Source organism: Crocuta crocuta, unplaced genomic scaffold (genome assembly GCF_008692635.1).
Source record: "Crocuta crocuta isolate KB4526 unplaced genomic scaffold, BGI_CrCroc_1.0 scaffold176, whole genome shotgun sequence".
NCBI classification, from domain to species: Eukaryota; Metazoa; Chordata; class Mammalia; order Carnivora; family Hyaenidae; genus Crocuta; species Crocuta crocuta.
Window position 1 is genome coordinate 9557751 of NW_027531905.1, and position 27853 is coordinate 9585603.

At 33.2% G+C, this 27853-nt stretch overlaps 1 protein-coding gene and 1 pseudogene across 7 annotated transcripts in view; both read left to right on the plus strand.

Annotated features, from left to right (window-relative positions):
• The window catches only part of C2CD5 (C2 calcium dependent domain containing 5), a 100615-nt gene that overhangs the window by 23868 nt on the left and 48894 nt on the right, over positions 1-27853 (plus strand). For 5 of the 7 annotated variants that reach the window (XM_077774449.1, XM_077774450.1, XM_077774453.1 and 2 more), the window contains exons 5-10: positions 83-178; positions 2495-2650; positions 3704-3902; positions 10031-10182; positions 15606-15691; positions 21409-21517. In XM_077774449.1, coding sequence (XP_077630575.1) covers positions 83-178; positions 2495-2650; positions 3704-3902; positions 10031-10182; positions 15606-15691; positions 21409-21517 — 798 coding nt within the window. Of the gene's footprint in view, positions 1-82; positions 179-2494; positions 2651-3703; positions 3903-8912; positions 9038-10030; positions 10183-15605; positions 15692-16292; positions 16326-21408; positions 21518-27853 lie in introns of those variants that run through there. The other 2 variants (XM_077774455.1, XM_077774456.1) reach the window with 2 other exon arrangements.
• Positions 436-1369, plus strand: LOC144240239 (leucine-rich repeat-containing protein 34-like; annotated as a pseudogene).

A 27853-nucleotide genomic window follows, 5' to 3' on the forward strand; every position in this document is an offset into this window, starting at 1 on the left:
TCGGTTGGCATTCATTTGCTGGTTATTTAATTATGCTTTATTTTGTTAAGGTAGAAACTTGATTTTCCTTTTGAAATTCTAGGTATCCGTGGGGAAATCAATGTAGTTGTCAAAGTAGACCTCTTCAATGATTTAAATCGATTTAGGCAGTCGTCATGTGGAGTCAAATTCTTTTGCAGTAAGTAAACACATTTTATTTCTCATTTAACAGGAAATTTAATTTTTAAATATAGGAAATCAAATTAATATTTCAGAAAGCTAATGGAAAGCTTATTATACTTTGGTTTTAATGCCAAAGAGAAAATTATTAATTTCTTAGAAACAATTGCTGTAGCTCTGGGGACTATTCATCTGGTTTTAAAGTAAATGCAATCTATTTTTTTATGAGTTCATAGAAATATTTGTTAGAATAGTCCAGTGGGGCATGAGGTATGTATGCATGGTTATCATGCCCATGAGGTCAGAGGAGTTTGTGAGGCAGCAGGAAGAAGACCACTCTTCCTGACCCTACTCTGGCTTCTACTCCAGCCTCTACTCCTGACTCTGGAAGGAATCACGTTAAACATTACTGGTAACAGTTGGCTAATGCGAGTAGAAAGAGTGACTGGTGAAGAATTTGGATTCTTATCAGAATTTTATAAAACATCCATATATTAATGAAACAACTTAATCTTGTCAATAAATATTGGGTCCAAAGGTGGAGAATTGATGGCTAAACAATTAATAATACAACTCTCAAATATCTAAGAATGACGAGAAACAAGTTTGAAAATATAGGTAGAATGTTTTCTTACAGAAATGCTACAAATTAATTCGTCCTTAGAGAAATGAGATCCTAGTGACTGTGGTCTGGAAATGCTAAATGTGATAGCATTTGCTACAGTCCTACCTGAAAACTAAACTAAGGGAGTAAGCCTAAACCTGCCTATACTGTATGGCGAATAGGAGTCTACAGTTCATCTAGGCCATTAATTGAAGGAAAATCACTGCCTTGCTGAACTGCTCATGTATAAGCATGATGTTATAAAACAGGTGATTATCTGAACCGCATATGCTACCTTGATGTCAGCTGATTGTCAGCGGCAACATAAGGGAAGATGGACTTATACTTTCACAATCAGTGAAAACAAATATTACACTCTCATATCTACATTTGGGGAAACAAATTTGATGAGGCTACATGTGTGACAAAATCAGATTTATTTGGAATGGGCTGTCTAAAATTAGATAATACAGATATGGAGCCATTTGTGGTGGGTGGACATGTGTATTTTGAAGTCTCTAGTGGCCTTGAAAAGCATCATTGTTAGACACAAACTATGGAGAAGCTTGCAGCCACTCATCTAATGCAAGTTTTACTCTCGTCTAGTAGGTCAACCTCTGAAAAACAAGCTCTGAAGTAATTTTCACGTTATCTTATTTTCACAGAGATGAATATTTTATTGTCTATTAAATTTTTCTTTTATAAATCAGAACAAGTTGCTTTTGTCAAACGTGTAAAAGGTATGACTGACTATATTGAACTTTGTATAACTGTCAAAAAAAAAAAAGAAAAAGAAAAATCCAGTGTTATTTTACTGTAGTGTAAGACACTGTAAGATAGGAGCAGAGCACTCTAGCCAAACTTTGTGGTGCTATCCAAAATTCAGTAGGCATCTACAGTATAGTCCCTCAATGCCATGCAGTATGGGCTGCCCTTGGCAGGTGTGGGCAGTCACAGCCAGCCTGGATTAATAGGGTTGATGAGTCAGCTATAAGGCATGGATGTCTATTTTAAGAGACTAGTTTGGTGTAGATGTTCTCAGGTTCTCTACCCTCCCCCCTTTTTTAATTGTTGTTATTTTTGGTGTTGATTTTTTATTTTAGGTTCTTTCCTTTTTGAATCTGACTAGATCTTATTTTAAATCTAAGGACATTTCAAATTCTATATATTAAATGAGTTTGTTATGTAGTATAGTGACAATAGTGACTGCCAAACCATTTGGTCATAAGGCCACAGATTATTGGAAATTGCAGGGCTGTGTGACTCCTCAGATTATGTCAGAAAGGTAATGGTTTAAGTTTTGAGGCTGCAGTATGTGTTGTACAGAACTTTTTCAAAGGACTTTGAATAAAGTGTTTTGTATTCATTATCTACTTTCTACTTATTTATATAATGATTAACTAGCTGACTTTAATTTTGTTTTTTTTAAACTTTGTATTGAATGCTGTTTAAAGTTGTCTATAGCTGTTTTCTAAATGATAAAAATACAGTTTGTTTCTACTATGTTTGCTATGAGAAAGACGAAAGGTCTCATTAAGGAAAATGATTATTTCTAAGAATAATATGGAACTTAGAAGACTAATTGGAAGTATAACTATTATAATTACATTGGAATTAGCACAGTAAAAGGCATTCTTACATATTTAGAAGGGAAGAACTTGGTTGTACATTTTTTTAATTGAATTTAATCTTGTGATAAATAGAAGCATAACAGATCATTTCTTTTAACAGCAACATCTATTCCAAAGTGCTATAGAGCTATAATAATTCATGGGTTTGTAGAAGAGCTTGTGGTCAACGAAGACCCAGAATATCAATGGATTGATCGAATTCGTACACCAAGGGCATCAAATGAGGCCAGACAGAGACTCATTTCTTTAATGTCAGGTATTTTAAACAAAACAAAACTTTATTACCAATTTACTTAACACTGCTACGTTTTTTACTTCTTTTGACATGCTACCTGAACTTTTACAGTGAAGGCTGTGAATTATAAATGGCTGATTCCCTGCCCTTGGCCCCATATTCCTGAACATACACACTTTGCCATCTTATAAGAGCAAATCTGAACCAGAAGCTTGTATTTCCTTCTTAACTAGGGTAGTCAAAGGAATTTGTGCTCGTAAAGTGGCCTGCTGGACAGAACCCTGAGGGAGGAGGTAGGGAACTGGGTTCTGATTTCCTTTCCTCCAGCATTTATTTGTAGTCAGAGTTTAGGTAATCCGTCTAATATTTTTTGTTGCCTTTTCATAGTCCTTCTCTGACAGCTTGTTGTAGCTCCCTGTGTTCATCCCTGACACTCTTACCCTGTTGCTTTTCTTTATTTTTCTTTGAAGAACTTGTTTACCATTTAAAATTTATATATATGTATGTGAGTGTGTGTATATGTATATATACTCACACACATATATTGGACAATAAGTATAAATGTTATGTATAATAAATATAAGTATTTCATACTTATATATAATACATTTATATGTTTTAAATATAAAATATAAACACATTAATATTAATATTACATATTAATATTAATATATACCAAATATTAATATTTATAAATCAGTATAAATATATTTATACTTAATATACAATGTTATAGTTAATATATTAAATAATATATCTTTTTTGTTCACCTCTGTGTTTCTAGCACTTAGAAGAAAGGAAGAATGCCAGGCACATAGTACACAACCAAAAATTATTTGGTAAATGAATGCATGAATGAGTGAATCTTAATTTGCTGCATCTGTAAAGTGCAACTAGTAATATCTTACCTCCCTGAAAGTAGGAGGCTGGAGCAGATAATCTTTTAGGTTCTTTTCAAGTTCTAAAATTCTGTGATTTTTTTTTCAAGTCTTTTTTTTATTGCTACCATATCCAGCTTTATATTATATAATATCAAGATCTGAAGCAGAATGAGTTTTCTTCCTTTTTTTGTAGGTGAACTGCAGAGGAAGATTGGCTTGAAAGTACTTGAAATGAGAGGAAATGCAGTTGTTGGGTACTTACAATGTTTTGATCTGGAAGGCGAATCTGGGTTAGTGGTACGAGCCATAGGAACAGCATGTACACTGGATAAACTAAGTAGCCCGGCAGCATTCCTTCCTGCATGTAATTCCCCATCCAAAGAAATGAAGGAGTAAGTATGAATCAATGAATTGTTCTTATGGAGCTTTTTATCTTTTACCTGTATGTTTTCATTTGATTTGAAATATTCTAATAGACTTGTTTAACATACATTTTTCCTGTGGTGATTTTTTTTTTTCCTTTGGTGATTTTTATTATCAGAGATGACTATGAAAATATGAAGCTTAAAAGTATTTAGCTGTTCCTAATATTTTATATGAAATTCAAGTTAAATAATGTAAAACTAAGCTGAGTATTTCAGGTCTTTAAACACCATACATTTAAAGCATAAGATGGATGTTTATGGAATTTTTACTTATTCTCTGGGGAATGCTTAAAACCAAATACTGTACTTGATAATCTAATTATGCTTATTAACAACATAGTTTGGAAGAAGAAGTATAGCAGGGAAGATTGACTTGTGCAGGAGTCTCAAATGTAAATGTCTACAGAGGCCAGATAGTTTATACATATAAAAATAATTAAGTATAATTAAATAGGGAGTACTGAGGACTGTGTAAAGCAGGTGTGACAAACTTTTTGTCTGCAAAAAGCTGGATAGGAAATATTTCACACACTAGCCATATATTTCCTATCTTTGTTTAACAAAAAAAGGGAGTTTGCTGATGCTGGTCTAAAGGAAGTTAGACTCATACATTTTTAAAAAACTAAGTGTGATTGAACAAAATACTTTGGTTGGCTGGATTTGGCTTATGTATTATCATTTGTGTCTAAGGCAGAAAATTTTCAACATGGTGGTGATCTACAAGGAATTTTAAATTTTAGTTTTTATTCGTTTATTATTTTTTAAGTTTCTTTTTTATTTTTACTTTTTAAATGTTTTTTAAATTTATTTTTGAGAGAGAGTTTATTTATTTTTGAGTGCAAGCAGGGGAGGGGCAGGGAGAGAGGGAGGCACAGAATCTGAAGCAGGTTTCAGGCTCTGAGCTGTCAGCATAAAGCCTGACGTGGGGCTCGAACTCACAAAGCATGAGATCATGACCTGAACCAAAGTCAGATGTTTAACTGACTGAGCCACCCAGGTGACCCTACAAGGAATTTTTTAAAGTAAAGCTTTCGGGGCACCTTGGGTGGCTCTGTCTGTCGATTAAGCATCCAACTTCAGCTCAGGTCATGATCTCACAGATGGTGACTTTGAACCCCACATCAGGCTCTGTGCTGACAGCTCAGAGCATGGAGCCTGCTTTGGATTCTCTGTCTTCCTCTCTCTCAGCCCCTTACAAGCTCATGCTCTGTTTTTCTGTCCTTCAAAAATAAACATTAAAAAAATTTTTTAAATGAAAGTTTTCTGTCATAACGATTGGGGTGAGGAGGAAGATCATGGTTGTGGACTAGACATGCTGACTGTCCTACACACCACGGGACAACTGTGTTCAATGAAGACTTGTTCTTTTTTTTTTAAGTTTATTTATATTTATTTTGAGAGAGAGAGAGAGAGCAAGGGGGGGAGTGGGGATGGGGAGGGAGACAAAATCCCAAGCAGGCTTCGCACTGTCAGCACAGAGCTTGTGCGGGACTTGAACTCATGAACCATGAGATCATGACCTGAGCTGAAGTCAAGAGTCGGATGCTTAACTGACGGAGCCGCCCAGGTGCCCCTGGACTTATTCTATCCTAAATGCCAATAGTACTTCCATTGAGAACCACTGATTTAGAGATTCTCTACATTAAGAATCACAAATTTTTTTTGGCAAATGACCAGAAGGTACAGGTAAATAACTTAGTCTTTGCTAAAATAACTACTCATGAAACATGTAGCATGAAAACAGTCATTGATAGTATGCAAATAGGTGAGTATGGTTGTGTTCCAATAAAACTTGATTATTTACAAAACAGATGGCAGGATGGATTTGACTTGTAGGGTATGGTTTGCTGACCCTTGCCCTATGTCATCTGGGAGTCAGGATGGATTCTGTAGTCAGAAAAATCTGAAGTGAGATTTTCCTTTTAAGCTTATTCTTTTTAATTATTTCCTTTCTGTTAGCCTTCAGTTATTTAGATTAAATTTTAGTCACAAGAGAGAGCATAGTATTATATATATTGCCTGATTTTATTGGGAAATCCTTTGATAAGTGAAATAATTGTTTTAAGAAAACCACTTTGTTTTTTTAAAAATGTTGATTCTTGAGAGAGAGAGTGAGAAAGAGAGAGAGAGCGCGAGAGTGCGAGCAAGCAGGGGATAGGCAGAGAGAGAGGGAGATACTGAATCCGAAGCAAGGTCCAGGCTCCATGTTGTCTGCACAGAGCCTGATGTGTGGCTCAAACTCACAAGCCTTGAGGTCATAACCTGAGCCGAAGTCGGATGTTTAACTGAGCCCTGAGGTGCACCTGTGAAATAATTGTTTTAAATAAACTGAAGAGTGAATTTGCTTTATATTTCATTTATGAACTGCCTGCTACCACAGGTAGAGTCAAATTGCAGGTGTAACTTTTTGAGGGATTCAGGTTTTATTTTCATTTTCTTTTTTTTTTTTTAATGTTTTATTTCTGAGAGAGACAGAGACAGCGGGAGCAGGGGAGGGTCAGAGAGAGAGGGAGACACTGAATCCGAAGCAGTCTCCAGGCTCTGAGCTGTCAGTACAGAGCCCGACGCAGGGCTCGAACCCATGAACCATGAGATCATGACCTGAGCCAAAGTCGGAGGCCCAACCGACTGAGCCACCCAGGCGCCCCTTATTTTCATTTTCCACGCCAAATTAAAGACCTGGGCTCTCCTCTTGCCACCCTCCAGCTTTATCTATGTTGGCCGAAGGCACCTGGCTTTTGCAGCTGTGATGTCTGAAGTTTTCCTCTTTTCACTAAATTACTTAGTGGAAAGAATGCCATCTTATCTGTTGGTGTCTTAGGATGATATATTGATAGTAGTGGAGTACTTTTTGCCTGCATTCAGGAATAGTTCCATTAATGTAAGTCTTCTGGGATTGTGTAAGTGTTCTTCTTTTCTAATTTTGTTGTAGCCATCTGCCTTAAATTGTCAAATATTCACAACATGAAAAGTTTAAGTTGCTTCATTAAGATTTTTCTGAAAGGCATCTTTCTACCACAATCATGCTGTTTAAAATAAAAAACTAACCAGTACTCAGGCTGCTTTATTTTAGCCAGCTTCTTTGTATGTTTGATAATCAATTTGGGTGCTAGTTAAAATTGTTTTATGATTCAATTAATTGTAATTATTCTGATATTTAATTATAACATTGATTCTAGACAAGAATTTGACAAAGAGTAGTTTGGATTATATTCCTCTCTGAATGGATTTATTATTAGAAATGTCACTGGAATATTATTGCAAAATAATCTTTCATGCAAGGAGACTGATAAGAATTAGAACTCCAAGAATATAGAGAATATAGATGGTGATGCTCCAGTGTATTTGGATTTTAATTTTAATTAGATGTCATATGTTGAAGCTTTTACAGTGTTCATTTTATTTTATTCATTTTATTTTACCTTTATAAATGATGTGTTCTACTCCATTGGTTTATTTTTTTCCTTTCAGATGGTTAGTGTAATACATAATATAAATCTCTTTGATATGTCCTTGCTGAACTAATCTTGATGGTAGAAAGTGCACTTAAATACGATTTACTGCTTCTCTACTTAAGAAGAAAAGTACTTTCTAAGAGATGTTAATTGTAATTTGTCCTCTGTGCAAAACTGGTTCTTAGAAATTTTAACTTCATTAGTCACTCAACAGAGAAAGAAAAAACCAATAAAACCTTACTTAGTTGTTTGTATACACATAGGTCACCAATAAGATGTTTGATTTTTGTCAGTTGTATTAAACATGTTTTTAATTTAAACTGGCAACAAAAAAGAAACACTGTCCTAGTGTAAAATCAGTGATATTTTCAGAAAGTAGTCTGTAGACTCTGTGAAAGACCCATTGTTGCCAGTTAATGATAGCTCATATTGAACCTTGACCAACTGTGATTGTTGGAAATGTTTACTGGCCAATAAAAAAGAAAAGGCCAGGAAAAGTTGAGCTCTTGATCTGCTTTTAATTGAATTCTAGAAAGTGGGGATAGATTTTCAGAGTGTTTCACGTTCTGTTTTTTCCACACTGAATGCAGTGTGTAGTGAAATAATTGCCAATATGAAGGATTCTTAGTTTAATATGCCATTCCCTCCATTCAGCGTAACTATGCCCTTTTAGCAAAACTTCTTCATGAAAATTTAAATATTGTATGTGAATATGTATCTGTGTATGGGATCTAAATATATCTATACATACATATAGATATGATCTTGCAGGATGTCAGTTTATATCTTATAAAATTTCAATTCCAACTCAGAATGTAGTTTAATAAATTCTGTTTTAATTTAAATAATATATTCTGTTTGACAGATAAAAATTATATTGTTTTATTAATGTGTTTTAAAAGACATGTCCCTTTGTTTTGTTCTCAGTGTAACCTGGTTTTAAGCAATATACTTGGTGTACTAAAATACTGGAATGTTTGCATATGCTTATATCCATGTAGTTCATTCATTTTTCTTTGTGCTGTCATTTCTCATATTCTTAAGTACCAGTGTTACAGACAGAAACAGTTCTGTTAAATTTTCTTTATGAAAAAATATAATTAATTACATCAGTTCAGTTTCAGAAGCAACATAAGAACTTTATATCTGACCTTCACTTTTATGGGTGCTTTGTCCCTAACATACTGTGTAGTAAGTAAGCTTTATGGTGATCAAAACATTTTAACCAACTTAAATTCCAAATCTTAGTCTTTTTCTTATTTAATGCCACTATTTCTGCTTGCTATTTTCCTTATTCACAGTCCTAATTATTATTATTAATCTGATCATTTAAAACTATAACTGTATCCTATCAAGTTAGTATTTAGCTATTCCTTTTAAATTTTGACTTGTTTTTTGCATGTTGGAGATTAAAAATTCCTCTCCCCTAACTAAAGCTCCTTTGAAATTATTTTAACATAACTTTGCTATCTGTTGTATGTATTGTTTTCTTTTTTTCCACTTTGACTACAAATTCCCTCAGGTCTCCGCTGGTTCATCCTCCAAGCCATGGATGCCGCTCGACTCACAACAGCCCAATTCACACTGCTACTGGCTCACGACTTACTCAGAACTTCTCTGTGTCTGTTCCCACTCTCATCTATACTGGTACGAGACTGCTCAGACTCCAGAGCTGGGGAAGGCAGGCCACAGGCAGCGTGGCTGCCAAGGGCAGGCAGGCAGGCAGGTAGGCAGGTGTCTTAGTGTAGGCAGGTACCACCAGTCTTTGCTGCTCCTCCTTTTCTCACTCAAAGTCCAGCTGCAGTGAAGAAATCCAGTATTTAGCCACCGCAGAGGCTCTAATTATTTGGAAGTGAAAGTGTTCTTCTAGCTTCCAAAGTCTCTTCCATAGATCCTCTAAGAACCCTGTCCTATGTATGTGTCCTGTAAGGTTTTAGGAGAATCCACTAGGATTTGCCGTTATTTCTGCATTTGGTTAGAAATAAAATTGATTATTGGATTCTATATGCAATAGCTGGCAAGGCTTCGGATTTGCTTATTTTATTATGTACAAAACCTGTTACATAGTAGGGTCTGTTTTATTCTGTGGAAGAGAGCTTTTGGAAAACAGGTAAGCAACTATTCTGTGTAACATACAATGGTTTTGTGTAGCCGTATTCATTTTTCTCTCTGCTGTGTTTTTAGCTGTGGCACTCTTGATGCTATAGGATAAGGAAACATTTTTCTTTTGAAGATATCTGTGTGTGCAAATATAAAAACAATTGTGAATATTTGCACACACCATTTGCAGCATCATTTTTTCTTTTGTAACTTAAAAAAGCATTGTTTATTTGAAAGTATTTTCAGTCATGTATTCTTTTTATTTCTCCTTTTAATATTTTTTACCCCCTTAGTCTGTCATCTCATGCTTCTTTGCTTTTTTACTTGGCTTATTAACTGTTCCAGTGCAGGTGACTATTTCTCTGGAGAATGATGAATGGTTAAACAGCAATCGGTTGTCTTTGACCTCATACCCAGCTCCACACTTAAGAAATGACTGCTGGCCCTGCCCAATACTTTTTCTGGTGTTTGGATCATGCTGCCTTCCGTCAAGTCCTTTGGCACATGATTGCTTAATATTTCTCCACCTTCTTCTGGCAGGATTCCCTTCAATGAAGATCCCAATCCCAATACTCACTCATCAGGACCCTCAACCCCTCTGAAAAACCAAACTTATTCCTTTTCACCTTCCAAGTCCTACAGTCGACAGTCCTCTTCTTCTGACACAGATTTGAGTTTGACACCCAAAACTGGTAAGGCGCTTCCACCCACCTTTTTCTTTTTCTTTTGTTTTTTTCAAGTTTGTTTCTGTTCTTTATTAGCTTTTCATCCAAGGCTTTCCTCCTGTTTTTGGCATTTATGTTAAAAGATAATGTGAATACTGATCATTTTCCGTTACCACCATTAAAATATGAAAATTTCATACAGTTCAGAAATTAGCTTGTTCAAAGATTTGGATTTATTGATTTAATTGTAGTGTAGATTGTTTTTGCTTGTAGATGTTTTTCATTTCATACTCATATTATGAGGAATAACATCTTAACTCTTTTGAATAGAAAGTAATACTAGTAGCTTACAATCCAGTTCCTCATGCAATAGAAGCATTTTTGAATTCATTTTGCTGTCTATTTCTGAATTTAGTTCTAAGATTTTATTATGAAAACATTTTTGGAACGATTGAAATGGTTATATGGGAGTACATGTATCTACTTATTAACTTCTTGTTATTTAAAATGTTTGGTTTTGCTAGTCTTTCTAGGTTAGAAAATAGCATTTTTCTTATTCTTATATATTTCTCAATGCACGAAGTTTATAATTTTTCCCTCTCCTATTTGTATTTTGATAAATAATTTCTGTGAGTTTTTATGAATGTTTTATGATAAAAGATTGTTTAAAAAGTCAGATTATTTCATTACTGCTTAAAGTAGAATTATTCAAATCTTTAAAAAAGTATTTTTATGAAAAGTAAAATACAAAATATTAAAAAGTTAGCAGTTAGCAATTTTTGTAAATTCTATCTTTGTCTGACAGTTTTCTCTCCAGATTGATGAAGACAATTTGTATAGTTCCTCTGTTATTTTTATCAGCTTTAATAACATTTTGTGTGTTAGGCAAGAGATTTATGAAATCATCCCAGATTTTATGAAAACAGTGAAAAGCAATCCAATTCCAAAACCAATGCTACTTATAAAGAAAGGACATTAGAAAGAAAGCCTGTAGGTTTAGTATCTACTTTTATAAATATAGTCACAAAATGTGAGGAAGATAAATATGAATACCTAATTCTTTGAAAAGAATAGCTTTATTTTTATATATACATAATATGAATAACATCTTAAAATCATGAGATACTTTATAGTAATTCATGCTGTAGAATATGGTATCTTAACCACATTTATGCCGTAAAAACTGAACCATTCAAACTTCAGTGAAAAAGATTTATTTATTTATTTATTTTGTTGAAAAATATTTATTTTTAAATAAAGAATGATATTCTGGCCTTCAAATTCATGCCTATCAAAACAAGGAAGACTTAGTATTTGAAGAATAAGTTTTCTTAAAAACATTTTTCAGGCTTTGACTACTAGCTATTTGTGAATTCCTTGTTACATTTTCAATAAAATTTTCATTTTTCTTTGCCATACCACAGATAAAATTTTTTTAATGTTTATTTTTGAGAGAGAGCATAAGTTGGAGAGGGTCATAGAGAGAAGGAGACAGAGGATCTGAAGTGGGCTCCCTGCTAATAGCACCCAGCCAGATGTGGGCCTCAAACTCAGGAATCATGAGCTCATGACCTGAGCTTAAGTTCAACTCTCAACTGGCTGAGCCACCCAGGTGCTCCCCACAGATGAATTTTTGAAAATATTTTTCTGGTCTTTCTGTTTTCCTTAATTCACCAAAAAGGCCAAGTGTGAAAAAGATTATGAAGAAATTAATTGAATCAAATTTCTCTTAGCTTTCTTATAGGCAATCAATTATATTATCAATGAAAACTTTATTGCATCTTATTTTCTAGCTCCAAGGTTTTAGCTTTTAAAGAGTCATTTAAAATAGCTATTATTTGGGGCACCTGGGTGGCTCAGTTGGTTAAGCATCCGACTTCGGCTCAGGTCATGATNTAGCTATTATTCTTATTATGTCTATATTCATCAGCTGCCTTCAGATAATTTTGTATTGCTACTATCATATGCTATTCACTGTTTTTAATAGCATATTTATAGAACATTAACAGTTTTTAGTCTTTTGGCTTTATCATCAGTCCCTAAATATTTGTGAATATTCCTGAGGACCATTCCAAAGGAGATATGAAATGGCAAAATTATGATTGTTTTAAAACTTCTAGGGGCGCCTGGGTGGCTTAGTCGGTTAAGCGTCCTNCCTCTCTGACCCTCCCCTGCTCACACTGTCTCTCTCTCTCTCTCAGAAATAAATAAAACATAAACATTTTTAAAATAAAACTTCTAAAACTGGAAATGAACGAACATGTATTTCATGTTTCTCTGCCTCAAATTTACCTATATAAACAATCAGTCTCTTGAGAAATGGTGAGGATAAGGTGATTATGATTGATTTATTTATATAAACTGGGGAGCCAAAAATAGAATAAGTTAATAAAGCTTTAGATTGAGAAGGTAGGTCTCATTTTTCATGTAGGTCTCATTGAAAAAAAGTCATGTTGATTTATTTCTATAGATTCTAATTTTTGACATTTTACCAGGCTTTGTTTTCGTATGTTTTCCCAAGTACTCAACTAGTAGGAGTGGAATTTTAGAGTAGTAGTTTTAGGATATTGATTTGACAGCTGAGTTAAGCTAATTTTTTACTTTTTTAAAAAAAAGTCAGGCTTTTAACCATGTATAGTTTTTGTAATCCAGAGAGTATTTGCTCCTTAGGTGTGCAAGTCTTTGTAAATGCACTGTTATCATCAGGGTTTAGTATTTAAGATTTAAAGGAAAAAAAATGTTACATATCTCAAATCTGGATCGAAAGAAGCTAATGTTTTATTTTTTTAAATTAATGATGGCAACTGTTTAATGTGGTGGGTTTTTTTTTTTTAATGGGTATTCAAGTAAAATACTCATAAGTGATCTATTTTAGTAACATTTGAAAAACTGTTTTTTGCCATTTTAAATAATGTTTGTATTTGAAACAACAAGTTTCTGGCTGTAAAAATTTATAAAGTGCATATTTTAACTTTATTCTTAAGCAAAAAAAAAAAAAGGCAGGTAATTTAAGTGTTTTTGAGAAATCAGCTCAAAGTGATTAGAATGGCATAAAATCCTAATTTAATCCTGATTTAAAAAATTTTAACGAATGCAAAGTTTGTAAAGGTTTTGCTAAGTTTTAGACGATGCCTTTTATTTATATTATGTTGGATAGATGGTCTTGTTAATGACTTCCTATGCTTAGTGTAATTTATGTAAGCATTTTAAAATTCATTTTTACTGTTATGTTTTGCTTCATCATTGCTTTCCTTATCCTGCATTTTCTGATCATCTTCTGAATCTGCATCTTTTCTCTGCTACTTTCCTCTACAGCACCTTACCCACAGGGGCCTAGGATTTACCTGTGTCCCAGCTCCCCCTCTCTCTCTTGTGGTTCCCTTCATCTTAAAAAGTCCTGTCTCCTCCTCTCGGAGTCTAGCCTTCCCCCTCATCACTCTAGCCTTGTCAGCCCAGTTCTGAGGAAAAGTGTTTCTTTCAGTGAAGAGCTGTTCCTGGCTGCTTCTGGTAGGATCACATTATGTCAGCTTTTTAATCCCTTTATTTTAAGTCACCTTTGAAAATGATTAATTATTTCATACTGTAAAGAAGTATTGGGTGTTTTGTACAGGGCATACTTCTTATTTTTCTTATTGGTGGACAGAGTTAAATGATTAGAATGATTGTGAGAACATGATTGAGGATTACTTGATGGATAGTTATGAATATTCGGAAATTATTTTATATACTAAAAAATTATATGTCTGAGGACATAGATCTGGATATTTCCAATGATTATTAGGTTCTCATTACTAGAGTTTCTGTTTTAGATGCTATACTTTCTTTCCCTTCACACCAACTCCATTCACTTTGGACCTGCACCATCATGTTGCTAAGCCATTTGATTACATTAGTAAACTATTTTGTTTGAATCAGTTTGAGTCTCATTTTGTTGGTATTCTTTCATTATCCATTTTTTTTCTGTCCATTGCATTAATTTTCAAATTTTTCTGCTGTATTTTCTGATGTTTTATTTATCTCTACAAAATTACATTTTATTTTATGGCTCTCAGTATGTTTCATGTAAAGATATTAGTTTCATTTCTATGGTTAGTATTGTATAGTCTCTAAAAATCACGTTTAGGTTACTAAAAGAAAAATACGTTTCTTTTTTATTTTTAAAGAAAAGAATGGGACTATACACATGCTAACCTTTGTTTCCTTATCCAAGAACAGCTAAAAATGTAAAAGTAAATTAGTTCCTCTTTGAATTCATTGCAGTAAATCTGACTACATGTATCTTCAGTTTTGAAAGGGTGGGATTGAACTGTTAACTCCAGTCTATAGAGCATTAGCTTCTCACCTGTCCCCTGCTTTCTATAATTCTTTGACTATAATTGGTCTATTGGTATTATCAAAAGAATAAAATAAAGTAAGGAAAGAAATGAAAAATTAAGTATTTAAAAAAATACATCTAAGAGCTTGGGAAATATTCTTTCATCCATAACTATGTACATTTGTGATGTGTCTATTATATGTCTGTGATTTTCAGTTTTTAAAAATACTTTTATGTTGGTTTTTGCAAATGATTCTTGAAAACTATGAATGTTAATAGTGTTTTGTCATGAACATTATATATAGGAATGGGAAGTATTCAGAAAATAGATACAACCAGATTTTAAAATTGCCTACAATTCATGTCCTTATAGAGAATTGTTGAATATTTTAAGTAAGCACAATCAGTGCTTCTCTCTATATTTACTTTTAAACAAACATTTAGTGTTTCTCGGTTTCTTTTAGTGTTCTTAAATTGTTAGTGTAGTGAGCACGGTTGACCCTTGAACAACATACCCCTGGACAAGCTGAAAATTCACTTCTAACTTCTGATTCCTCAAAGCTTAACTATTAATAGCCTACTCTTGACTGGAAGCCTTACTGATAACATAAATAGTCGATTAACACACATTTTGTTATATGTATTATTTACCATATTCTTGCAGTGAAGTGGACTAGAGGAAAGAAAATGTCGTTAAGAAAATCATAAGGAAGAGAAATCACATGTACAGTACTGTATTTACTGGAAAAAAATCCGCATATAAGTGAACCTGTACAGTTGAAACCCATGTTGTTCAAGGGTCAGTGGTAATGGTAGTGTCTTGATTATTTTATATTAGAAGACTCAACTTTAAAGTTTTGCATATTATACGAAAATTCATCACATTAATATAATTTAAAAAATAAGTTTTAGAACAAATTGAGTCTAAAACTAATGGCGATCAGTACAGCTTTGCCATCTTGCTTCTAAAGAAAACTGAATAAAATCGGGTAAAATATGTGCTGAATAAAGTACTTTAAATGTATGGCTCATTTTAATAGATTTCGACTCATGCTATTTCTGAAGATGAATGCAATTAAACTTTCTGTTTCTATAGTTGTTTTTTGGTTGTTATTTATGTACTGATGTTCTGTAGGAATGGGAAGTGGTAGTGCTGGAAAAGAAGGGGGGCCATTTAAAGCTCTTTTAAGACAACAGACTCAGTCAGCACTGGAACAAAGGGTAAGAGTCACTCAACATTCTTTATTCTTAAACTGTGAATATGTTTTTTATTATGCTTCCATGTATTTAAAACTTATTTCCATAAGCTAATTTTGATCATGTCCCTGTAATGTAATTTTGCAGTCCATAGTTTATTTAAGGTATCAAAGTAATTTTTTATGAATAGTTATTTTTAATTTAGAATAGTTCTGTAACTTTTTTGTTTTTCCTCCAGTCTTTTATTAGAAATAGTCTATTTGGAAATATCCATTGAATGATGAAGTCATCTCTAATTTTACATTAAAATTATATTACATTAAAGGAAATAAGAGTTTTCCCAGAAAAATATTTTAGCTGTATTATGTTAAAATAATTCTTTAGTATATTAATATATTTATATGCTGAAATTATTCTTATTGCTGGCCAATCTCTTAGGGGGAAAAAATGAACATATTCCCTATTTCTATAAATTAACTAAACAATGTGGTTATTTAGTATGTGAATACGTCTTTTTAATTATTATAAGTTTAATGTTAGTTAACTATGTTAAATGGGAAAATGAATAGTAAAAATTTTGGATGATTTTTCTCTTTTTATTTTTTGTATAAACTTCATTGCTAAGGGAGGATCGCCTCATAGGTTCTGTAGAAGGCGGGTATGTTTCTGAACATGTGTGAGAGCCTGTTTCTTGTATGGTAGCTTTTCTAGTTTTAATCTTGATCATTTAAGTTTTATTTAAGCTTTAACAAGTGTTGCTGGCTTTTTTTCTTTTTGTAATGCAATTTTAAAAAATTTACTAGCACTATGAGGCTCATTTCTTTTCTCCTTAACTAATTCAGTGCATGATTATTTGTTATGTCAGTTATTTTAAGGCACAGTTCCATAGCTTTCATTGTGTCTGATTTAGAGTTATGTTTACAGAATTTTCTTTTACATGTTCCATTTTATACTAGTATTACAAAAAAAGGCAAAACAAAACATAGTAAATACCTAAAAAAGAATGCATTCTGTAAAACAAAATATTTCTTCTCTAGAGATTAGCTTTTGAGAATAATTTTTCAGATTCTATTACCACAAACAATATAACTTCTTTTTTGGACTTTTTTTTAGACTTTCTTTCCTGTGCTAAAAGTACCTGTAGGTACTGTTTGCCCTTTAGACAAAGCTGGGGAAGAGGAGAGACGAGCTAAGCAGAATGATGAGACGTTAGCAGCACACAGTTGTTCGCTTTATACCTATCAGGCAGCAGTTGCGGTTGAGCCTCTTGCGAGCATCCCAGCTATTGTCCTGCAAAAGCCCACTTAACCATTCAAACCATTTGTTAAAACCAAATATACAAAAAGACTAGAAACATGGTGAAGAGGGACAGAGTGAAGGTGTGCGTGTTTGCTTCTCATTTTTTAGGCTAGAATGCTCTTCCTTCTCCTCTCTCCCAGTTTTACATTTTCTACAGAGTTCCTTACACAAGGAGTATTCCCTGTAATGATCATTCTAGAATTCACAAGAGCAGAAAAACTTGGGTTGCCTTGATGTTTGATAAGAGATTTTGCCTGTATGTTGTGCCTGTGACTTTATTATTTATATTAGGAACTTTTGAAAACATCTAGCTTTAAAAGAAAAGAAAATACTAATCAGTGAAAATTATTTTAGATAGAGTTTAGATAAAATTTATGTTTTCAAGTAAGCTTTTAAACATTCTTAGAGTTTTGGACACATTAATACATGGGGCATACATTATTAGATAACCTTCATGGAATTAATGGTAAAAGATTTGGGATAACTATAGTTTTCATTTACAACTTATAAAACCCGAGCTGGCAATATATTTATGTTACCTAATTCTGCAGTAGTCACTTGAGTTTAGGAAATGATCTCTCTCTCCTGGGTATATAATAAATAGGGCAAGCATTATGATGTTTAGCTTTCCTAGAGAGCTGTGGCTGTCATTAGTGTATATTTTGGGAAAGATCTGTACAGAAGTATGAAGAATTCTCCCCAAATGAGTTCGTATATGCCTTAACTCTGACAAGCTGAACCTAGATCAAATTGAACATATGATACATCATTTTTTATATTCATTTTTAAATATTCATTTCTACCCTTTGCCACCGTTAATAAATTGTATGGCTCTGTTTGTTTGTTTGTTTTTTTTAATCCCTTGAGGAAAAGAGAAACTTTGCCCAGCATCTTTTATTTTATGAGTTATTCAAGTAGCAGTTATCAAAAATAAAAGTGTTATCTTTTTTCTTTCACAAAATCAGTAAAAGATAACTTGAGAAGATCTTGGTGATAAATGTCAGATTTTTAGGAGGTAAGACATGGAGATAAAAGTTTTATTTAAATTTAGGTTCCACCTATGAACTATTTGATGTAAAGCAAATAGATTTATTTTTTAATATTACTCTTTTTTCACCTGTAAGAAAAATGAAGTTACTTTTTAGATGCTGGATGTATATTTTTCATCAGTAAAGAAACCTAGTTGAGTTGGTTTAACCTACGATTTCCCAAATATATTTTACAATAGAATCTTCCACTTAAAATACCTGCTAGTGAAGAACACACCTTGGGAAACATTGATATAAACATTGATGTCAAAAAGTCTTTTGATAAATGATCTTTATAAAAGTGGGGTAAAATTATGTAATAAATCATAGTAGGAATCTGGCATGTGGTTTTATATTTAAAAATTGACCAAGGTATCTTGGGATAATAAAAAGTATATTTGATAAAAAAATAAACTATTTAAATATATTCTAAGAAAAATCCTATTTAAATGTTAAAAAATTACTCCAAGTGTTCCCAGACTTTCCATCTAGCCTGCCTTTGAACACATGGTATTAAATAGAGTTACGCTACATGTGCTTGGCTTATGTCAAAATATCAACATAGAAATTCTTACCTAGGTAGCACAAGGCAAGGCACTTTAAATATTAGGACTGTCCAGAGGAAATGTCTTGTGGTCTCTGAAATTCTCATCTAGGCATTGAAAACAGGTTGAGCTTGACTGATCTTAAGGAACCTGTTCTTTTCAATGGAAGAGAACCTATAAATTCATCAGGTGTAATGATAGACTAGAGATTAAAACCAGCTCCTTGCATCACTGTTGTAATCAGAAATGACAAGAAGCCAGATAATAAGGTTTGTTGCTCATGTAGAGTCTAGGCCCTCTTGACTCTTACTTTAGGGTGTGGGAAAGATTATAAAGCCTTTTTTAAAGATACTTTGCAGAGGGCTGGCACTTTGTAGGTACCCCATAGTAGTCACTAGTGATTGGGTGGAGATGAGAGGTATTTAACAGTCTGTCAGCTGCAGTTCTTCTGAGAGAATTATCAGTTTTGGTTCAATAGCAATGCCATTTTTATTTACTATAGGTTAAATATTGTGTATTAGAGTAGTTGTGCTAATTGGATGAACTGGGGATGTGTAGGACAGAGTTTTAAGTTGCCAGAGTGGGTGTCCATGTCTTTGGGCAGCCTTTCCCCTTCTTTTTTCTGCTGTGACCACCAGCACTAGTATGATGCTTTCCCTCTTGTCTCTTTATCCGTCTTCTGGAATTTGGGAGAAGACTCAGAATCTCAAGTAGAAAAAGCATTTAGGTTCATTTTTAAACTTACTTAAATTCTTTTTTGTTTTTTTTGGAGTTATTTTTAAAAAGTATTATTATTATTATTATTTTGAGAGAGAGGGGGGAAGAAAGAGAATCCCAAGCAGGCTGTACCCGATGCGGGGCTTGAACTCACAAACCGTGAGATCATGACCTGAGCCGAAATCAAGAGTCAGATATTTACCCAACTCAGCCATTCAGGCACCCCTTATCTAAATTCTGATATGCACATGTTTTCCAATATGTGAATTTACCTAACTTAATTCTCAATATTAAAAGGAAGTACAGCTTTCCATGTAGCTTATAAAAATTTTATTTCCAGTGTCTCTTGTCCAAAATATTCAAAATGTTTAAATATAAAGATAAATGTAAAGTGTTTTTTTTTATACTATGACCTCAGCGTTTTGAGGAAATTTAAAAACTGTATACTTAAAATTGAAAAAAAAATCCAGGAGACCGAAATACTTAAAATACTTAAATTTCTCATAGCATAAGCTTACTTACATATTTCCCACTTAAAATTTACATTTAAAAAATTCAGGTGGAAATAAGGAAGCATTTTGACTGAACATTTTATAATAATGTAATTGGAGTCTCTTATCTTTTTGTTTTTTTCCTTTTGCCTCTCACCTGGGCCAAACTTATCCATTTCCCTAGATTGATTTTTATTATTTTTTTTAATGTAGCCTAGGTTTTTCTTACCCTTGTTAATTTAAAGATTATTTTTAAATTCTGCCTGAATTTATTTCTAAATTCATGTGTGTCTATAGATACAGACACATGTATATATGTATTTTATATTATGGGTTACTCAAGTGTGTAGGACCGTTTGCCTTTGTGCTAAATGACTCCAAGTTGCTGTGCTTTGTGAATTATGCTTTGGTGAGTTTGTATTCTCCATGCTTTAAGCACTCAGTCAGTACTTGCTGCTTTGATGTGCCTGCTTCCAGTAGTACTCTGTATCTCTTTATCTCCCAGCTTTCATTTACTGTACTTAATCTACTGTGATCCAGAAAAAAAGATACTGATAGATTTTAAAATATGCTGCTAAAATGATATGTATATAATTATTGTACATCATATTGTGGATATGATCTATAGGGATCTCTTATGAATCAAGTACTTGGAACTATAACAGTTCTTTTTTGACTGTTGAGAGTTCTGTTTTGCTTATTTTCCAGTTCTTAGTTAAGTTCTGAATAGCTGAGGCTACTGGTAAGTGATTTTTGGTTAAGTGAGCTACATTAATCTTGTAGCCAGATGAGTCGGATATTAAATTTCCCTTTCTTGCATCCAGTTTGTGTAATTTGAGAGGCGTCCATATTTAGAGAGCCATGGGAGCTTCCCTTTCTTCCCCGGGTGCTATTTCAATGAGTTTCTCTCATGCCTCTATATTGATGAGATTGAAAGATATCCTTGAGCAAGAAGGGAAGAATAAAACTTGGAAGAACTTGTGGAATTTTACTTTCTCCCTTGCTGTCATCTACATATTTCTCCCTTTTCCTTAACATACATTTATGTTTCTCCTGCTGCTCTGGTGTTGATAGAGCAGCACCTCACACAGTGATTCTCTGCACACTTCAACTTGGTATTTGCCCTTCACTTTTCTGTGAATCTCTTAACTCACACTGCCCATTCTCTCACTTTTCCCTCTGTCCCACATTCTTATAGATCGCTTGCACCAGGCCTTCAGAGTCTTCACCTGTAGCCTATAATTGGGCGTGTGTATGTGAGGAGGGGTCTGCCCCACTGCGAGGCAGACACGAGGTAGAAGGGCAGGGGAGTCCCCTCATCTCACTGTGACTTTGCATCAGCATAAGAGATAGAGAGAAAGGAAGAATGTGTTCAAGTATCTCAAACTGAAACTCTGAGAAACTTTTTTTTTCACTAAGAATTGATAAAAAGAGGGTTTGGAGTGTGTATAACATGATATATATAGGAAAATAGATTAGGAACTCCAAACATCCAAGAAAACTTATAGAGATGTGTAATGCATAACTGGTAGCCTTTTGTTAAGGGATAGAATTCATATCTCATAGTATGAATATAATCTGAGGAGATCAGACTTTTTAACAAGCACATTTTTTGTACTTTACAGATGGTCAGTTATATTTTCCCCCTTTCTTTCTACTAGGAATTTCCATTTTTTACCTTGACGGCATTTCCTCCTGGATTTCTCGTGCATGTTGGGGGTGTTGTTAGTGCACGCTCTGTGAAGCTTTTGGATCGTATCCACAATCCTGGTATGTTCCTTAAAAGTTTGTTTTCAGTGTTTCATTTACTTTAACTGTGGTTATTAAAATTGATTTTTGTACTTTTTTAGAAGAATCAAATCTATCTGAAAAGAGAAATGAAAAAGAAAGTATAAACTGGCACATGTTGCTTTAAGTATTTGCAGTAATTTTAATTAAAACTAATTAAATAAGTGGAAGTATATTTTAGATGCTTTTTTATTTAAACAAATTTTGATTCATTTTTGACCTAGATATCGCTTTGAAGGAATCCTGAAATTAACTTGAGTCAGCTATTTGACCCAGACCAATAATAAATTTTTACAGTTTGACCATTACAGCCATTATCTTAAGATGTTAATTGTTTTCATTAGCAATAACTTTTTGTAGGTTATTTTAGTTGTTTCCTTATTCCTAAAAACAAGTGTTCTTTTGAAATTTAATTGTAAACATTGTGTATTGTCTAAGAATTTAAAAAAAAAAAGTGCTGTCTGCTTTCTTGGTTTCTTTTCTGTAGCTATTTGTTCTATATAAGCGAACAGGTAAGGCTAGTAGGTCACTTCTTTAAAACATGGGGCCATGATTATAAAAGAAGAAAGGCATTTACCAGTCTCAGTTGGTATTAGGAATTGCTTTGGTGGTTTCTCTAAATATAAAATAAGCATGGGAAGTGTGGTAGAAACTTTCCGTTTGGAGCATGTTCTTGCATCTCTCATTGACTGGGTTCCCAGTAAGTCATTCAAGTCACTTTTTATTTTGATGACATACCCTAAACCTAAGTTATGTTAGTATCCTTATTTGGCATATACGCATACATGTTTTTGAAATTTTTGAATTGTCACTTCCAATAACCTCTTCCTGAGGCTTGTACTGACAGTACAAAATGACTAAAATGCTTTGAAACCATTTTCTGTAAAACACTGTTGATCGTGATTTTGAGAATACAGAGCATTACCATCCTTTTAAATTTAAAAAAACGTTAATGCGGTTTTTTTAAATTAAAAAAAGAGTAAAAGCAGTTTGATGTCATTTGAGTTAATAATTACAGAGAAACAGAATTGAACTTTTTCCAGACCCTGAATGAGATTTCAGGAGAGGAAAAGCAGCTAGGATTGCTTAACTCTGAAGCTGAACAAATACATATTTTAAGCATTAGTTTTCTCTTTTTCTTCTCTGGTTTATTATTTTTTTCCGCTGTTCCTTATTTTTTCTGGTCAGTCTGAGGTCTTTTCTTCATGTAGTATTGTATATTCTGCAGTAATCAAAGGCATATAAAGAATGATGCCAGTTTAATGTATTGAAACATTGAAGACCCTGCAAGTTCCATATCTTTGTGTTTGGGAACTTGAATTATTTGGAAAGGGCAAGGAAATACTGAGTTAATATACCTGACGTTAACTGTGTGACCCAAGGCTTGTTACCTGTGTTTCTATGCACCATTGACTCAAATGTTTTGATAGCTGGCACCCACTGATAAGCTCCTAACATGGTTTCAGGAATATATTTAACTGTTGGTGGTATCTTCTGTTTACTGAAAACATTTTGATTTGATTGTTGCTTCCATGTACTCTGAGTAAGCTATAGAGTCTGGGAGAACAAACAAGGGTGATTTAAATAAGTAGAGAGCTGTATTTAAAATCACATTGCTTTTTACAACAAACTTTTTTATAGGGTTTATCATACTGGCCAGTTTATTCTAGTGGTATGAAAATGTAAGAATCTAGGCTCAGGGAAGAAAACCGTATTCCATACTACAGAACATAATTTGTGTATTGTAACTATCAGCTTATCCATTCTCTTCCTTTCCTCCCCTTTCAGAGTATTTTTTCAATTCATATGAAAGTTCAAAAATTTTCAGTTATTAATGTGCTATTTTCCAAACAGTTATGGGCATAGACATATAAATGCTTTTAATGACAAAAAGTTATATTTTAATTTTGTTTTATTTTCAGTTAAATACATATTAACTGTATATTCTAATGGTTTCAATATTATATTACTTTGATATAAATATCACATTTTTGGGTTGTTTTATATGTGTATTATGCACTAAAAAAGAACATTTTCTTAAGAACATTTCTTAATGTTCTTAATATTTCAGAAGTAATTATTTATGAAAAAGATTTAATTTGTTGAAAAAAGCTGGATGTTGAAAAAAAGAACTCTAGATTAGCATCTACCATGGTGATGATGTATTCATTTTATGACACTGAGTTACTCTGCTGAGAGAAACTTACAATGGATTGAGATGCATGTGCTAATGTTAAAGGTGCTGTATTTGCACTCTCAGATAAATCTTGCAGTTATTTTTTGACTAGTGAATATGGGAAATTTTTATTTTAACACTGAGTGTAGAAGGAAAAAAAATCTTATTTTAAAACCACTACCACCTGCTAACTATGGGTTATTATTTTGGAGTTAGTTCTTTTAGAATTTTCTCCTTTGTTAAATATTAAGCAAACATGATATATACAACAAGGAAAAGAATGGGGTGGTTTTAAAAATCAAGGTCATTATCTTAAATAATTACACTTTAGTTGATGTTAGATTATGATAGTATGCTCCTTCTTCTCTTTCTATTTCTACTTCTTATTAATTCTGCTGTCTGTGTCTTTCCAGTTCCTGTCAAGTGGTGTTGTCAATTGTGTTCTTGTTTGTAGTGTTTTTTGTTTTTTTCCTACTATTCTGCACCTAAAACTGATCTACTAATTTGCTGTTTTGAACTCAGCCTTTGTCGGAATTATGGGTAACACAAGATCTTACAAACTGCTAGACTGGAATAGTTTCAATTCAGGTATTTTGATGGTCATTCAGTACTACATATGCTGACAAAAATTATGGCAGCTCAGTGAAGTTTTTAGAAATGTTCTAGATTAAATAGGTTTACTGTCAATTCAGTTATACAGATACATTCCGCAGTACATATGTTATAACTCTTACAGTTCCCATGGAAATGCAAATATAAAAATGTGTTAGCTAAAATGAACCAAAACCATAGAAATACCATAAATTATAAATGGCTTATGTTAGATAATTAGCTTTCAGAATGTTAAATTTAAATTCTATTTATTACATTTTGATAGTTTCTTCATATCGGGTAAATGATATAGGCATTTATTAGCTTTATGATTAAAGAAATATTAATTGTTAAATATGAGTATTAAATGGCTAGACTTGATAAGCTTAAAGTATGTTTAAACTTTATTTAGGTTTGAATATATTCAGTATTCTACAAATACTAGGAAAGTATAACTATAACCATTTTTATTTATAATTTATAATTCTAGAAGTGTTTCAAAATGGGGCAAGTAAGAGATTTTGGGGGGATTAACAGCTTTCACAAGCTCCCTTCCTTCCCCTTCCATGTGAGAATATAATTTTCTTTTTAAGTAACTTTACATGTGGATATAGTTTGTAGCATTTAGAGAAGCTAAGGTAACTTTACAGCTGATGATGTGGTTTAGAGTCAAAGCCAATTTTTCTTTTTGATAAAAACATATTCTCTTAGTATAAATATCTAAATTTTTATGTTATTTATTTGTGGAATTAAATAATAGAACCATTTTGATTCAGTATCAGAAGCTGGTATTTTGCCTAAAGAATTTTACCAGTTCTTTGTGTCAGAAAGTATATCTATTTACAGAAAAACAAAAACAGCAAGAGGCTCAGCATTTAGATAATATCCCATAATCTTTTCAATATTATAAACTTTTTTTGTTCTTAGGAGTCCAGGATGTAAGTTCTGACGTAAGTAATGCATGTTTGACTATGAAGTAACTCATGTTCATCATGCAGATTTACCTAAGTTCAGTCTAGTAAACAATCTGATCAGGTCCAACCTTTGCAAATTTAGATGGACATCAATTGGTAAGTCTTCAGGGAAATTACCTCTGTTTCCTGTCCAAGTTTTTGCCAATATGTTGTCACAGTGATTAAAGTTAAAATAATAATTTTAAATGCAATATGTTATACTCAGTTTTTAGAGGGAAAAATACCCTGCTGGATTCATTGAATAATAATAAGAATATATTTTTAAAACTTAAGCAGATTAGCGTATAGGAAGAGAAGAAGCCTAATTATGTAAAGAAAGGACTTTGGGAACAAATTGATCATTAATAATTTAAGGAGCTTAAAATTTATGAGGACAAAGATGTTTTAGAGTGAGATGTGTGTTAGATGGTAGAACAGTCTTGGAAAGTAGAAAAGCAGTTAAATCGTATAGATGTAATACTTAGTCGCGTGTAAGCAGAATTACAGAATTTGGCAAGGAGAGACACAGTTGAGGAAGCAGTATATCTTGCCATCATTTAAAATAAAGTCAGGTAGTAAGTGTATTAAAAGAGATGGATATGAATTACAGAAATAATAAAAGAACATAAGGGACACCTGGCTCGGTCAGTAGAGCATGTGACTCTTGATCTTGGGGTTGTGAGTTTGAGCTCCCTGTTGGGTGCAGAGATTACTTTAAAATCTTAAAAAAAGCGGGCACCTTGGTGGCTTAGTTGGCTAAGCGGCCAGCTTCAGCTCAGGCCATGATCTCACAGTTCATGTGTTCAAGTCCCGCATCGGGCTCTGTGCTGACAGCTCAGAGCCTGGAGCCTGCTTCTGATTCTGTGTCTCCCTCTCTCTCTGACCCTCCCCTGCTCACACTCTGTCTCTCTCTCTCAAAAATAAATAAACATTAAAAATTAAAAAAAAAATAAAATCTTAAAAAAAAGATAAAAGATGACACTTTCAGTTTAATGTCCTCCGAGTTTTGTGCTTTTGACTAAGATAATAGAATCTTTATGGTAATGGTACATACTCAGAAATCAGATTGATTTTTATGTTAGTTTTGGAAAATAATGTGATACTTTTGAAAAAAATTTGATAAATGTATTCAAATCATATATGTATTCTCTGTAATTAGGAAGTATTTAGCCATTATTATCCTGTATTACCATAGAAAATCAAGAATTGACCATGTCAGTAAAAAAAAAAAAATGATATATAATTTTTATTAATGATAGAAATTATTAATACTGTATTTCCTGGGTTCTCTGATACCATTTATCATGTGAGGTATCATCAGTTAATGATAGCTTTCCAAGAGGAAAGAGAAACACTACCATGTTAAACATATTAATTGTTAGATATTCTTATTTCAGAAACATTAAAATGTGGAAAGATATAGGAAAACATTTTTATTACACAATAGTATCTCATGAAATATGATACATCATGCAAGCATTTATTAGAGTTTATTTTGTGCCATTCTGTTTTCTAGATAATAGGTATGCAAAGATGCTAGTCATCCTGTTTTCACAAAAAGGTCCTATTCTGGGAGGTTAGAAAAACATGTTAATGGTTTACTGTGTGATGTGGTGTATGATGTGGTGTGGTGTGGTACAGGATACAGCATTAAAGAGGACTGCATGATTAACTATGCGGCAGGGAAACATGGAGATGCTTGAGCTCAGTTTGAAGATTCACATGGATTTATATTCCAGACAGTGTATTTGGGAGGTATGTTATTCCATTCTTTTAATGTAGTCTGAAACTTTAGCAGTGTATTACAAAACAATTTCCTAGCCTACTTGTTTGATGATGTTTACATAGTTACTTCACACTATTGTTTGACATTGAATGCAGAATGCCTTGGTTAGTTCAGCTTTTCTTTTGTATGTCCCTTTTTCTCTTGCTTTGCTCTCCTAGGTTGTGTTAACTACAGTGATAGAAAGTATTTTTATGGAGCAGAAAGAAGAAAAAAAACCAAAGCAAACCAAACCAAAACAAAAACTTCAGTTATCTGAAAATTTATTTTAAAATTACAGTATTGCCTTTTCTTATCTTGCTTCTTATGTTTCTGGCTTGGTAACAGACTGAGAAAGACAAGAAGACTCTTGCTGTTTGGAAGGAGGAGGCACCATGTACAAATCTTGTGTTGTGACAGGCCAGGAACAGGGCCTGCATAGGAATGACAGGGTGTCCCATGGTCACATTTGTATTAGCTCATTGATTATAGCGTGGCGAATGGACTTAAAGGCAGCAGGACGAGAGACAGGGAGGCCAGTTAGTTGACTGTAGTATTCCTGGCCAGATGAGTGACCATGGATTTGGTGGCGATAGGAGAGCTAAAGTTTATAGAGCACTTACTGTGTGCCAGGCACTTTTATAAGTGCTTCAGGGTAGTAGGTCATTTAATTCTCAAGACAGAGCTCTGAGGTAGACATTTTTCCTATTTTGTGGATGAACAAAATGAAACAACAATTTTCCCAAAGTGAAATAGGTAGTTGCTGGGCTACTGCATGAACCTAACTACTCTGGCTTCAGGGCTTATACTCTTAACCGTAAATTTATAAAATATTT